Genomic DNA, 14541 nt, shown 5'->3' on the forward strand with positions numbered 1-14541 from the left:
GGAAGCTAGCTGCAAGGTGAAATAAAAAGTGTGCTCAACAAATCAAGGGATACAGAGCAGCAGATGCTGTGGATGGGCACTTACAGTCATTTTATTCTTGCTCCGAGTGGTCATTCCGATGGCTGGAGAAGACAACCAACCAAGCTTCTCTTTTGCTGCTATTGCACATGCAAGCAGAATGATAATGCACAAGCTTTGAGCGGGGACCCTTTCAAAAATCACAGGCGGATGAAGCCTGTGACCATGGGACTCGGCGGGCACCTTTAGCGCCCCCCCAACCCGTAAAGGGACCCACTTACTGGCTCCGGAGCAAAGAGGGGGAAGTGGCGTGGTGCTGAGAGTCAACTGCTTCTTCCGTGGAGCGAAGCCGCACAGCCGTTGCCGGAGAGCGCAGCCTTTTTCCTGGGATAATTTGGCTTTTAAAACAATTACCCGTGAGTACTTAAATTTCGGACAATTGGACTTTAAATAATGATCAGCGAGTAGAAAGGAAAATTGGACTAAGAAATTTATCTCAATTTGGCACTGAAACGGGAAGGTCTAAACAGGAAGTCAGCCTTCCGTTTCTTGTAGATAGATTAAAGCAAAGACATGGCAAACTGGAGTTCAGAAAATCGCTTGTAAAGGATTAACTTTCATCATTTAAAATTGTTGAACCCCCTTCGGAAGCAGGAGAAGAGGGGGGATTTTTTCCCCCCGGACTGTTTAAACCTGCAGAAGAGAGTGTAAAGCAAAGTAATTTTCCACCGTCTTGATCCTGGGAGCGGGGTGCCAGGACTGACGTTCTTTGAAGCTCATTGACCAGGGACAAACGTTTTTGACAGATAGTTAAAAGAAGAGAAACATAGTGATTCCATTGTTCCCCTTCGCATTTTAAAGGAACAAATATTGACAAAATATCTGAAAAAGGAAACTTTGTTGTTAGATCTGCTTTTAAAAGAAAAGAACAAATAGAAGTTCTTCCCCTAGAGGGAGCCTGTGAAACTGTTACCAATTTTGAATCGGGGAGCTTGCAGCTGCAACAGATTACGATCGTGGGAATAGACTTCTGACCTTGCAGAACAATGTATTCAGAAGCTCTGGTGCGTGCTTTCTGCAAAACAAGTGCCCTACTGGAACAGCCATATGAGAAGACGGATGTGATGACTGCTGCGATCAGAAATTTTGGACAGGTAGTGGGAAACTATATAGAGCCCACCCAGGAATCAAATCAGGAGTGTGCTCTGACAGATCAGATGAGGGAAGAGGATGTTGCTGAACCTCGGGCGCCAGAGATGGAGGGAGCTGTGGCACAGCAGGAACATGAGTTCTTGGATCTGACAAATGAACTTGGAAAAAGCCAGATTTGGAAAGATAAAGTTTGGTTTGGTTTGGAAATGGGGGTTTGGATAGACCCCCCCTATGCAGGGATGTTTGGACTTTTCAAGTCTGGCAATGGGCCGTGAGATGTTTGGGTTTGTGGGGGCTCTTAATTCTGGAGGGACTTTGAAACATGTTTTTAAATACCAAATGGAGTTAAATGTGGACTATGGAAAAGGGGCTGATTTGTCGAGAAGGGTCAAAAACACTGTTAAGTTGGAGTTCCCACGAGTGAAAGGAGCAGGAGACAAAGTAAAGTACAGGTATAAATATGAAGAAGAGCCGCGGAAGGGACATGGAAGAGACTTAAGGGCCTCGGACATAAGATTACCAGGTTAATGCGCTAGATTGATGTGATAGAGAGGACTGACAAAACCCGGGACCAGGAGGAAGAGACGCTGGATGAAGATTGGAAGAAAAAAAAAACTTATTAGGATTGTTTTATAAAATTGATGAATGCTAGAAAAATGTTGGAACGAAATTATTAGGCTTTAGTAAAAATGTTTAAAGAATTATGTAAGAATATTATGGTTATGAGAAATTGGTATAAATAAGATCTAAGTTTCAAGTTTTAAGGTTTTTTATAGTAAGATAAGATTAAAATAGACTAAGGTAATGTAATGACAGAATATTATGAAAAATGGAAAGGATTTGCTGTGACAATTAACAACTAGGATACAAAAAATGGGAGGAGTGAGGAGGTCAAAGAAAGAAGGTAATGACAGTTAAGGATTTGAGAAGATTGGATTTGTTTTTAAAATGTTTGTGGCTTATTTTTGTCTTTTGATTGTGTTGTGTTATTTTTTGATTTTGATTTTTATCAATTTGTATTGTTGGATTGTGGTTTGTTTTTCCTTTTTTTTCTTTTTCTTTTTTTGTTTTTTTTCTGTAATTCTAAAATCCTTAATAAATATCATTTAAAAAAAAAAAAGCACAAGCTTTGCTTTGTATAGTAAAGACCATAATGCTGATCAAGGAACTGTGGCTGCTCCATCCTGTGGATACGTATGATGCTAAATATAAATCGGTTGGGAGAACGCAGGTGTGCATTAGAGCATCCTGAGTCCCTCTCCTGGCTCATGTTCACCAGGTCTCCCTTCAGCCTACACATTTCATTACAGGTACACCACATCTGATATGCTGCACACCAAGTGGAGGAGAGAGAGCTTAGTAAAATTGCGGCAAAGGAGGGGTTGGCCATTTGGTTAATATGGGACAAAAGGTAACAAGTGGGAGGTTTCTATTAATTTGTCTGCTTGCCACAAAAGTTATTTAAATTTTTTGGCACGCTTTATGGATGTGGAAGGGGATAAATACAGCAGGAACACCAACCCACACTATTGTGCTGGTAGAACATCGTCTGTTGGTGGGTAACGCCTGGTACAGCATCACAAGTAGATGTGTCACCGTGGAGCTGATGTTCTTGTGACCTGTACCTTGAGAACCTCCCTACATTGAGAACCTCCCCATCTGAGGTGGAAGACAATTTTCTGTGTCGGAAATGCCATATAATTCATATGTAGATTGCTGTGTGGGAATTGTTTTCACTGGGGATACCTGATTGGAACCCTGTTGACTGTCTTCCACAACCCAAGGCATGAATATCACATTCACGTGTACTGGAAAACTGATGTCCATGATCTTCATACATGTGGATTGTACGGGGTTTGCATCATGGAGGAATATATCAGCCCTGATTTTCCAGCATTATGGTCCCCAGTCTATTTGGGTGATCATTACCAGAAAGGGCATGTAAACCCTGAAAATTTGGGTGGGACCATTTCTTGTGATAAGGTTAACAATATGAGATATAGTCAGATCATCATACTCTCTTGATTTTCTTGCTGAAGAGTCCATTGAGAAGAGGATTGCAGTTTTATCCTCTTTTCTGACTTCTTTTTCTTTTAGTTTATTTCTTGTCTGACTGCTTCTTAGCCTGTTTCCAGTTTCTATTTTTTAAAGTAGTGCTTCACATATGAAGTATGCACAAAGAAACAAAAGTGGGCATGATTTTGACCTAACATCATTTTAACAGTGGGCACATTTTACAGTCATATTAAATAGATATTTTAAAACACATACAGCTTTTATAGTTTTTTTTTTTGTCTTTCAAACTTCTCTACATTTTATATTGCAACATAGTTTTCAAAGCAAGCCAAAGATAACAAGTTTCTAGTTTTAGCTACTTATGATTTCTTAGCACAAACTTTCAAAGAAGATCAAACAGGAAAGAATGCTTTTCTCATCTTGCCATATCTACCCCAAAATGCATTTTTGGGTCACTGCTCTAAACAATCATGTCATGATGCTCAAACCAAACACAGAAAATTTCAGAGATTATGAAATAGCTTTGGATACTCTTGAAACTCTTCTGAGAAAAGCGAACATGTGAGTTAGCGATGAACAATATGCCAACAAAAAGAGTGAAATGGTTTTTCATTCTCAGGCCATCTTTTCAGGTGTTTTAATATTCCTTAAGACAAAGGAATTAAGTGCTTGTTCTTATGTCATGGGAAATAGCAATATCATCAACTCCATTCTATGTGAGCTCACTTTCTGATGTGACTGGAGTGGCATGGGAAAAGAGCTTAGCAAAGTCGGACTCAGGACAACAGGTAAAGGCAAGCTCCTCTTACTCCAAGTCCAGTTCCTAAACCCAGACACCATGGTGTTCTTGATACCACCACCAGGATTTCAATGGATTCTGTCTTCCCACAGTGACAGAGAGGTCTTCCTGCTTTCCATAAGACTGCAATGGCATCTTTAACACTGCAATGTGTCATACATGCAAGGAATCCTGGGTTATGTCATTTCCCTGGCTTCTGATACTCATAGGGAGAATTCAGGCACTCAGCAAAACTACATTTCCCAAAATCTTTGGCACTAGTGTAGCATTTAGGGTTATTGGGGAAGGAAAACAAAAACCTGGTTTAAAATCAAAACTTTCCAGGGCAATGTTGCTTGATTCATAATGTAGTTAAGGATTATTAACTGAACAAGTTCACATCCCTGAGCCATGGAAATGTGAACTTCAGTGATATCACTACATATTTCTCCTGTCATTTGAGAACTGGTGTGGCCACGTTCAGCAGGAATGTTCAAAGTACAATTAAGAACCAGTTCAAAAATCCTCTTGAGGAACTATGCCATTTCAGAATAGGGTGAGAAAGCTCCTCAGATCAAAACCTTCCTGTGTGAAGAAAATGCTGGGAGCTTCTGACATGGGGGTGCTACCACGTAAGGAACATTCTTGCCCCTCTTCCCCAAGCCAACTCAAGCTTTTGGAGGACCACTGGTCAAGACATTCTTTATGAGGCCTCCCCCATCCTGCAACATGAATTGCTCCTCACCAGTCATGATCACATATACTTCTGTCCCTCATCATGAATACCACCTGTTGGCTTGATTATGGAGCCAAGGACTAAGGCGGCAGTGGCTGCTACTGCTTCTCCTTTGTCTACTGTACCACCATTGTCTGAGCCAGAGTGAGCAAACAGACTGGAATGGTTCACAGGAGGGGCAGGTCCACAGGGCTCTTGTCAGTGGGCCCTTGTAAGGACAGGGAAGAAATTCAGTTCACACTGAAAAGCGGACCTATCTAATTCAAACTTCCTGAAACAATGCACAAACTGAAATGTAGCCATCTTTTGAAATATGCGCTTCTCCAAATTTTGCAAAGCAGTTCTTCCGCCAAGTAATGTGTAAAGAAATGCATAGGCTTGCAAAAAATGTGTATTATAAGAAAAATAGCACAAACATGTGTATTTTTGGAGAACTTTGCACTAAAATGCTGAGGGAATTTTCATGAGGACATCCTTAAAATTAAATAAATTTGCAAACTGATGTGAAAATGAATGGAACCTATGACTGGAAAAATGAGAGGCTGAGAGAAACCGAAACTGACAAATTTGCCTATCCCTAGGCAGAGGCCCAACCATGCTGACCTAGGACTTGGGACCAGCCTCTTCCAAGTCCTTAGGTTGCAGTGGCCTCTGGGAGGACTGAAGCTCCTGCTTTCCTGCTTTATGTCACGGAGATTTTTATGGGCTTTTGGCATTCTCAGCCAGCCCTGGCAATCTCACAGATTCCCTGGATCTCATTAACTGCTGTGTTAGAAACACACAGACCTTGTCAGGAAAATAAAGCAGCTGCAGTTCTTGCAGAATCCAGAATTTTAACAGCAATTCTCAGTGCGCTAAAACTGGACAGGTGTGTCTAAAACTCTTCCATCAAAGGGAAAGCCAGGTGGAGCAAGACTTGGGGGTTTCAAACTGCTTAGCACTCCTAAATCAGAGCCAGATTTTCAAAGCTTTCAACTCTCATTAAAGTATTAAAATAATCAAGGGATTCCCAAAACTGCTGAGCATCCAGTATCTGCCACTGAAACATAGAACTAGCAAGCATTATGGGTGCAGAGAAAGAGCTGTTTGAAAAACCAAGCAGATTTGTTTTTGTTTTTGTTTTAGTAGTACCATTGAAAAAGCACTGAGCACTTAATGTTTTGTAAAGTTTCCAGCTCTGATGGGGAGTTATAGTTAGTTTATTGTATATTTAAAGTATATAACCTAAGATGAAGTAGAAGGTACGGAACAACAAGATGATAAAAGACAGCCATGGCAGAAAAACAATGGAGGTTGGAGATGCGGACACAGTAGAAAAGATGAATAGGACCATATGACCTAGTCGTTTAGTCGTGTCCGACTCTTCGTGACCCCATGGACCAGAGCACGCCAGGCACTCCTGTTTTCCACTGCCTCCCGCAGTTTGGTCAAACTCATGCTGGTAGCTTCGAGAACACTATCCAACCATTTCGTCCTCTGTCATCCCCTTCTCCTTGTGCCCTCCATCTTCCCCAACATCAGGGTCTTTTCCAGGGAGTCTTCTCTTCTCATGAGGTGGCCAGTATTGGAACCTCAGCTTCACGATCTGTCCTTCCAGTGAGCACTCAGGGCTGATTTCCTTAAGAATGGATACATTTGATCTTCTTGCAGTCCATGGGACTCTCAAGAGTCTCCTCCAGAACCATAATTCAAAAGCATCAATTCTTCGGCGATCAGCCTTCTTTATGGTCCAGCTCTCACTTCCATACATCACTACTGGGAAAACCATGCCTTTAACTATGCGGACCTTTGTTGGCAAGGTGATGTCTCTGCTTTTTAAGATGCTGTCTAGGTTTGCCATCGCCTTTCTCCCAAGGAGCAGGCATCTTTTAATTTAATGGCTGCTGTCACCATCTGCAGTGATCATGGAGCCAAAGAAAGTAAAATCTCTCACTGCCTCCATTTCTTCCCCTTCTATTTGCCAGGAGGTGTTGGGCCCAGTGGCCATGATCTTCATTTTTTTGATGTTGAGATTCAGACCCTATTTTGTGCTCTCCTCTTTCACCCTCATTAAGAGGTTCTTTAATTCCTCCTCACTTTCTGCCTTCAAAATTGTGTCATCTGCATATTTGAGGTTGTTAATATTTCTTCCGGCAATCTTAATTCCGGGTAGGGATTCATCTAGCCCAGTCTTTCGCATGATGAATTCTGCATATAAGTTAAATAAGCATGACCTTAGACTGAGTCAAAGCATTTGTCCATCTAGCTCAGTATTGTCGACACTGACTGACAGCAGCTTTCCAGGATTTCAGGCAAGATATATTTTCTACCCCTACCTGGAAACACCAGGAATTGAACCTGAGACCTCTGGCATGCAAAGCAAATGTTCTGCCACTGAGCTACATCACTCACAGTACTGAGCGATGGCCCACACAAAGTGGAATTGTGTCATGAACCTGAAAGTGCTTTCTCATGGAGATTTTACATTGTGGAGGATTAATTAATGTTTTAAACTTTGTATCTTGCATATTTTATTGTTGCAAGCTGCTTCAAGGCCTGTATGATGAAAAGCAGGATAAACATTTTTTTTTAAAAAATAAGCGAGCTAAATAAATAAATGATCAAAAGGCAAAAGTGTAATAAAGAAATTATATTAGTTTTGTGATTGGTTTCTTTTCTCTTTCATTTGTGTTAATGCAGCTTTGTTGTTGATGCATTTGGGAGAATTGAAAATGGGTGTGTGAGGAGAAAACCCCCACCAGTGTTAGCATGTGTGTGTATGTGGAGTGGGAAGGGAATAGTTTATGAAAGTGATAAAATTATAATCGCTTCCTTGCAGAAGTCTGCTTCTAATTTTAAAACTTAACCAGAAGCTGAATCATCAGTGGGAGTCAGAAATATTTCATGGCATTTGAAGCTTATTTTTGTCCTTAAGTCTTTGTCCAATTCATTTCTTTTTGTGACAAGAGACAAATGTCTTGAGATGACCATTTCTTATGTTCCTGTATGTTTAAAGTAGGGTTATATCTTGCACTGCTTTTGAAGTTGGATGGAAAAGGACTATTTCCAAATGGAAAACTCTTATTCTAGGTATCAGTTCAAACAATACATTTTTGGATGAATAACAATATTCTGAAACACAGATTAACAAAGAAATACTGACAGATGTTGGAACTGCACAGTGCAAAAGGGAGCCCTGATGATGGTGATAGCAATAATACTGGTTTACTGTTGTTCCATTCAATGTTCCAAGCAGTGATGTTTACAATTTTCCATTTGGTGTAGAAATAAAAAAGAATAGAAATATGTATAAAACCAACATGCTATAATTGCCAGAGAGCTACAGGAAAGATTTATGGGATAGACCCACCTGCTTTTAATTAAAATAGAGGAATCAGACAGGAATGGCCATTGTTTGCAATCTATTATTGGAACCATTAGCAGTCTCCATCAAACAAATCACATGGACAAGAGGAATGGCAGCAAATGGACTGATTCATAATTTGGTATATGATGAATATTTGATACTATTCATCTCATGGATCTGTTCAATTACTGTCAGAATGGGATATCCCAATGCTAATAACCCTCTGGTTTTAAGATTATGATAAATCAGAACAGCATATTAATGGAACAACTGAAGAGTGCAAAGAGATTATAACCAAATTCTTCTTTGCATGGGATATAAGAAGCTGGATATATATGGGAGTCAGCATCTAAAAAAGCTCAACAACTTTGACCTGACCCCCCCTCCCAATGGGTAGATCATTGCCAGTTTTTTATTCTGTGAGTAGATCGCAGTCTCTTGGGAGTTGGACATCCCTGATATATATAATTATTTCCACTCCTTGATGTCCAGGGATTTAGAAGAATGGATTATCTATCATGGCATGATCGCCAGGCAGATTTAGGATCTGTGTTACCAAAAAAACTGTGTTGATTGCAATGTGAATATCCTCTCTGACTTCTTTAGACTACAACCAGACACATGAAGCTTGGTGGCAATCCGTGCAGTGTCTGTTCTCTATGTGGTTGCACCAGCAGGAAATGCAGAATCAGGTCTATCTGGATCAATCATTCTGCCACCTGCTATGTGGATCAATCGTTCTGCCACCTTGTTCATAATCAGTGAGAAGGGGAGCTAGCTGGATTGTGATTCCACTGGCAGTGAGGGAAACCCTGTTCTCCCAGTGGTAGAAAAGAAACAGTCTCATTCTCTTCCTCCTGTATATTGAAAAAAACAGTGTTTGTTCACCGGTGAACAAAAGTCTTCAACTGTCATAGACAATTTCAAGTAGTGTGTAACAAGTGGAAGTCAGGCTCCCAAGTTGTCTTCCCTTTTAGTCTGAATTTCCAAATTATGAAATGATTGCCCGACACAAATATTTACTGGTATCTGCCTTGTTTTCTGTTCTAATTCGGGCCTTATTCATTGAAGTGTTGACATTCATTGTGACATCTGGAAAAGGTTATAATGAGTATTTTCTGTGTCTTGCCCTTTTATTTCTTGGAACACGTCTGCCCATAGCGCATTTAGGTGGAAATGGAAATGTTCCTTGCAAGTCTTACAGGTTGTTCGACACATGAGCCTCTGTAACAGGGATGGTGATCACATTATTTTCACTGGTCAGACAGTCTATTAAGTTTGACTTGGAGTGGAGGGAACAATATAACACCTGAAGACAAGCCAATAGAGGTTTGTTATGCGATGCAAGGGAGCCCGAAAAAGGTTGTTTCCAAGTTCTGCTGGGAAGTACACCATTCATACACTAGTTATTCCAAATGTTAACCTACAGACCAGTGAAAAATTCTTGAATTAACTTACGGAATCAAATACAGATGGAATGACAGGATATTCTCAGAAAGAAGTGACTCGTTCATGATTAAATAGATAGTGATGGATATTTGACAATTTACAATTTTTCCAAAGAAGCTTTATGTACCAAAGGCTAAACGATAACATTAAGGGTTATTTTATTCCTTGAAACAAATCCTAAGGGTGTAAATAAAAATAAAAATAAAAATGTGAATGTCAGTTGTCTGAAATGGGAGGAGACATGTCCTTGGAATGTAAAACAAGGGTGTTATTTTTTAACATATGGCAACACTATTTGCAAGGAACATGATTCTTTTTTTAATTTTTTTGCATTTGATGCCAATTGCATGCCTTCCATAAGTGGTTTTGAAGGATATGTTCTATGATCCTAACCAGGTTTTCAGGAGACCCTGATGGCAAACTTGTATACCCCAGGTCTTCCACTATACTAGCAGGCTTCAAGTCTTAGAGGTCTATGATTTTTTATGAGGGTTCCAGTACACAGACCCACAACACCTGTCATGCTTTCTCTTTTTTTGAACTGTTCACTAATTTTAGCTGCATCTATCAGACAAAATGCTCAGGTGTCATAACTCAGTTGTCAGTTCAAAAGATGTCTCTCTCTTTCCATGTTTGTAGATATTGTTCTGTATTCCACTGCAGCTGGGTCTCAAAGCAGCTTACAAAATAAAACTATAAAATATACTAAATTCAAAACATAAATTTAGAGCTTCTTGGGATTCTTTCTGTAGTGATGAAGGCTTGCTTTTCTCCCTTTCACTCAAGCAAACTCAAGAAAGATAATGGATTGTTAGCTTTTGAAATATGAAGGAATTGGCATGACTGATTTAACGTATTCTAGATTCAATTATGTATCATTTATACTGTAGTTAGAATGATTCCCACCTCCCAGAATATGATTTTGTGAAATGGCTTGAGAAGACTTCTGAAAGCTCAGATGTGAACATTACCACATTACTTAAATTATTGTCAATAAAGGGATTATGGCATGTGTGCTTTTAAAATGGAGAACTTTGTCTATGAGTTCCAGAAAAACGTATGCATTAGAAGTAAGGACTGATTTGCATATTATGAAATTAGGTGGCGTGCTCAATTTCCCCCCTTTTCCCTTTTAAAACTCATTTCTGCGTAAGGTGGATTAGGATCTAAATCTTACTGAGCTTCAGACTCGGAACACAATGAAACAGCAAAAATACGCAAACCAGATTACTTGCTTTGTTGCTTACGTCTACCAAAAACCCATTTACAAAACAGCTCTTGTTTTCAGAGGGAGGATCATGTAGTTCAATAATAACAGAAACAGTTTAGTATTTGTAGATTAGATGCTACTACATAAACAGCATTTTTTTTAAAGGAATGGTTCTGGATATATGAGCAAATAGATTTTTAAAGATGAACCATGTCTCCCTCTGATTTTGAAACAGAGATGGGCAAATTTGTTAAATCCCATCAAGCTGAAACTGTGAGATAATATATTCATTTTCTCTCCCCTGTCAGCAAAGCAGCCCAAACAGCTGTGATGGGGAAAATGTATTGACACCAAACTATTATTTATAGACACATATGCCTTCTACAAAAAAAAAATGCTCATAAACAATTTTCAGTGTCTTAGGCTGCAATCCTCTATATACAAATTCAGGAGTAAGTACCATTTGAGTTGAGTGGGACTAACGTTTGAGAAAAAATGCATAGGATTGCATTCATTGTTTTAATCATAAAAGTACACACACACACACACACACACACACACACTCATATATACAGGAAATAACATAAAAGCCATGCCAATATATATCTTGATTATTAAAACTATTAATTTTATTATGCTAAAAGTAATTAAAACAATTATGTCGTTAAGATAACTTTGCTATAGGGCACACAGAAGTTGTTTTGGGAACAGAAAAAAACTGTATGCCAATGATAGTACAGTATATTAAAGTATTAATTTGAATTTAAAGAGCTGTTATTGGTTCTGTGAATATTACTGGAGTTAAGCTGATCTAGTGTTACAAGGGAGCAGATGTTTCATGAAAATATTGCCCAGTACATGAGTAGGCATGTACAGTGGTACCTCAGTTTTCAAATGTAGTCCATTCCGGAAGACCGTTTGAGTTCTGAAACGTTCAAAAACCGAAAACTCAACAGCTGACAGCTAGGCCTCAGGATCTTGCACTCAGCGGAAGCCGCGTGGCATGTGTTCGAAAACCGAAGCATTCACTTTTGGGTTTACGGCGTACAAAAACTGAAATATTCGTCAACAGAGACATTTGAAAACCGAGGTACCACTGTATAGGATTATAATGTAACTAAATATATTGAATCATATATAGCCTTTGAAGAAAGTAGAACAACCTTACCACAAACTTTCACCTAAGTCTCTATTGCACTGGGAATCTCTAATGATCAGCACTGACTACAACAACGTTATTTGAGGTTTGTACAAGCAATCAGCAGTAACTTTAAGCAAATTCTTAATTAAATAAAAATATATATATTTGAGATTTCCATATCTGGGTCTTCTTGCATTGCTGGATTCACCTTGCAGTTCTGTGTTTCTAAATCACATTCAAATGAAGCTCATCTTCCAGATCTGGAACAGTGTTTGGGACTAGTGAAAGAGGATTCTGAACTATGCCCTCGTGGATTTCGACAAACAAGGGGATGTAGGTAACAAAATCCAGGAAAGATAGAACACCTGCTTTTCCGCGGTTGAACTTCTGCAGGGCCTGAAAAGAAAATTTCAAAGAGAGCTTTAACATTATGAAAGTTGGCTTCATAATAAGATTCTTAATTAGAAATGCATGGAACCTGTTATAATTTTGCTTGACGATGTCACACAATGGACTTAGCAACATATATGCCCTGATCTAGTTGGGTGAATTAAAATTGCTGGAAGAAATATCAACAACCTCAGATATGCAGATGACACAACATTGATGACAAAAAGTGAGGAGGAATTAAAGAACCTTTTAATGAGGGTGAAAGAGGAGAGCACAAAATATGGTTTGAAGCTCAACATCAAAAAAACGAAGATCATGGCCACTGGTCCCATCACCTCCTGGCAAATAGAAGGGGAAGAAATGGAGGCAGTGAGAGATTTTACTTTCTTGGGCTCCATGATCACTGCAGATGCTGACAGCAGCCACAAAATTAAAAGACGCCTGCTTCTTGGGAGAAAAGCAATGACAAACCTAGACAGCATCTTAAAAAGTAGAGACATCACCTTGCCAACAAAGGTCCATATAGTAAAAGCTATGGTTTTCCCAGTAGTGATGTATGGAAGTGAGAGCTGGACCATAAAGAAGGCTGATCGCCAAAGAATTGATGCTGAAAGGACAGATCCTGAAACTGATACTCCAATACTGGCCACCTCATGAGAAGAGAAGACTCCCTGGAAAAGACCCTGATGTTGGGAAAGATGGAAGGCACAAGGAGAAGCGGACGACAGAGGACGAGATGGTTGGACAGTGTTCTCGAAGCTACCAGCATGAGTTTGACCAAACTGCAGGAGGCAGTGGAAGACAGAAGTGCCTGGCGTGCTCTGGTCCATGGGGTCACGAAGAGTCGGACACGACTAAACGACTAAACAAGAAGAACAGTTGGGTGCAGTGCCTTGGGGGCACAGCAGGGGCACAACAACTAACAGGTGGGGGTGCATCAAATTTTGTCATGTGAGATCCCAGTTCCACCACTGCCATAGACAAGGCTCCCTCAATGCACCTAGAGGAGCCAGGAGCACAAGAGAAGTGCTAGCAACTGTTCAGGGACTTTGGGTTAGGGTTAGGGTTGTCAGACATAGAAGTGTGATAGCTAGAAATGCCTACCAGCTCCTCATCCATAATAGCTACTTGCATTGGAGAGTGGCACTGAAGTTAAACAATTCTTACTAGCCTGCTACAGATCCTGTCAATTATTTAAGAAGGCTGTGGATTCTTATTTATCCAAGAACCTATGTTGGTATATTTATAAGTACCATGCGCATAGGCCTAGCAGGAAAAATTCCATGTCAACCTGGTTACATTCCGTTTTACTTGTTGGTTGCTGTGCGTGCTTCTTGATAGCCGCCCCTAAATCTGAAGGGGGAAATGTTTTTATCATGTAATGACCAAAGCCCAGCTCATGAGAATATATGCTGGCAAAACCGAATGTGTGTATAGATGGGTGTTTAGAATGGAAAATCTGCACCAATGGAGAAATAGCTCCCGTTCCCCTCAGCATGGAACTATTGAAAAAAAGATTATGCAAAGGCTATTTTGGAGCAGTTAGCAGAGATGCCCAAGAATGAAGCAGATTACATTTTGGATTCTCCAAAAGGTTGTATCCAGATAGGATTTGGAATTATACTGTTCCGCTTTTAACCACCACATAGGCCAGTGATCCTTCAGTATGTGAAAACAAAACCCTGATGAAGGAGCCTGCTAAAGTCATTAAGCTGAATTACATAAAAGCAAACCTCAAAGAATGGTTAAAATGATTAGACTGCTTGTTCACTGAAGATCAAGTTATTTTCCATGGTTGCTTCCCAGCATGGAGTATTTAGTCACTAGTGCCTTTAAAGATCCAAAAATACAAGAGGACAAGAGGCCTCTTAACTATCATCCTGCCCTGTATGCTTGGCACCAAATTCAGACGGCTTGGAGAATTTTCGTTCAAATTGCCTGTTTTTTCTCTTCTACTTTGTATACCTTTCCGTAAGAAAGCAGGCCTATTTTTAGGAGCTGGCCGATGAAGCTGAACCCAGTGGTTTTGACTTTCACAGTTGTTGTTTTTCCTTCCCTTAAATCAAAAAGCAGGGGGCTTGGGGATTATATTAAAGCTTTCGTCTCTCTTCATACAAAGTGGTGACTTTTTTAAAAAAGTGTCTACAAATTCTCTTCACATTTCATCCAGATTGCTAGTTGTTATGATCCTTAGCATCCCTCCTCCTCCTCCTTTCCAAGGTTGCAGGTTCAATCCCTGTATGGGGCAGCTGAATATTCCTGCATTGCAGAGGTTGGACTAGATTCTTCTTCTTCTTCTTCTTCT

The 14541-nt window shown here is 39.9% G+C and overlaps 1 protein-coding gene across 1 annotated transcript in view; it reads right to left on the reverse strand.

The window, feature by feature from the left end:
* Positions 1-11394: 11394 nt before the first annotated feature.
* The window catches only part of LOC308473817 (uncharacterized protein), a 115949-nt gene continuing 112802 nt past the window's right edge, over positions 11395-14541 (reverse strand). Inside the window, exon 23 of the mRNA XM_080999547.1 lies at positions 11395-12242. Coding sequence (XP_080855673.1) covers positions 12072-12242 — 171 coding nt within the window. The 3' untranslated portion in view covers positions 11395-12071. The remainder of the gene's footprint in view (positions 12243-14541) is intronic.

This window comes from Podarcis pityusensis (genome assembly GCF_964106645.2).
Source record: "Podarcis pityusensis genome assembly, chromosome: 3".
Taxonomy (NCBI): domain Eukaryota; kingdom Metazoa; phylum Chordata; class Lepidosauria; order Squamata; family Lacertidae; genus Podarcis; species Podarcis pityusensis.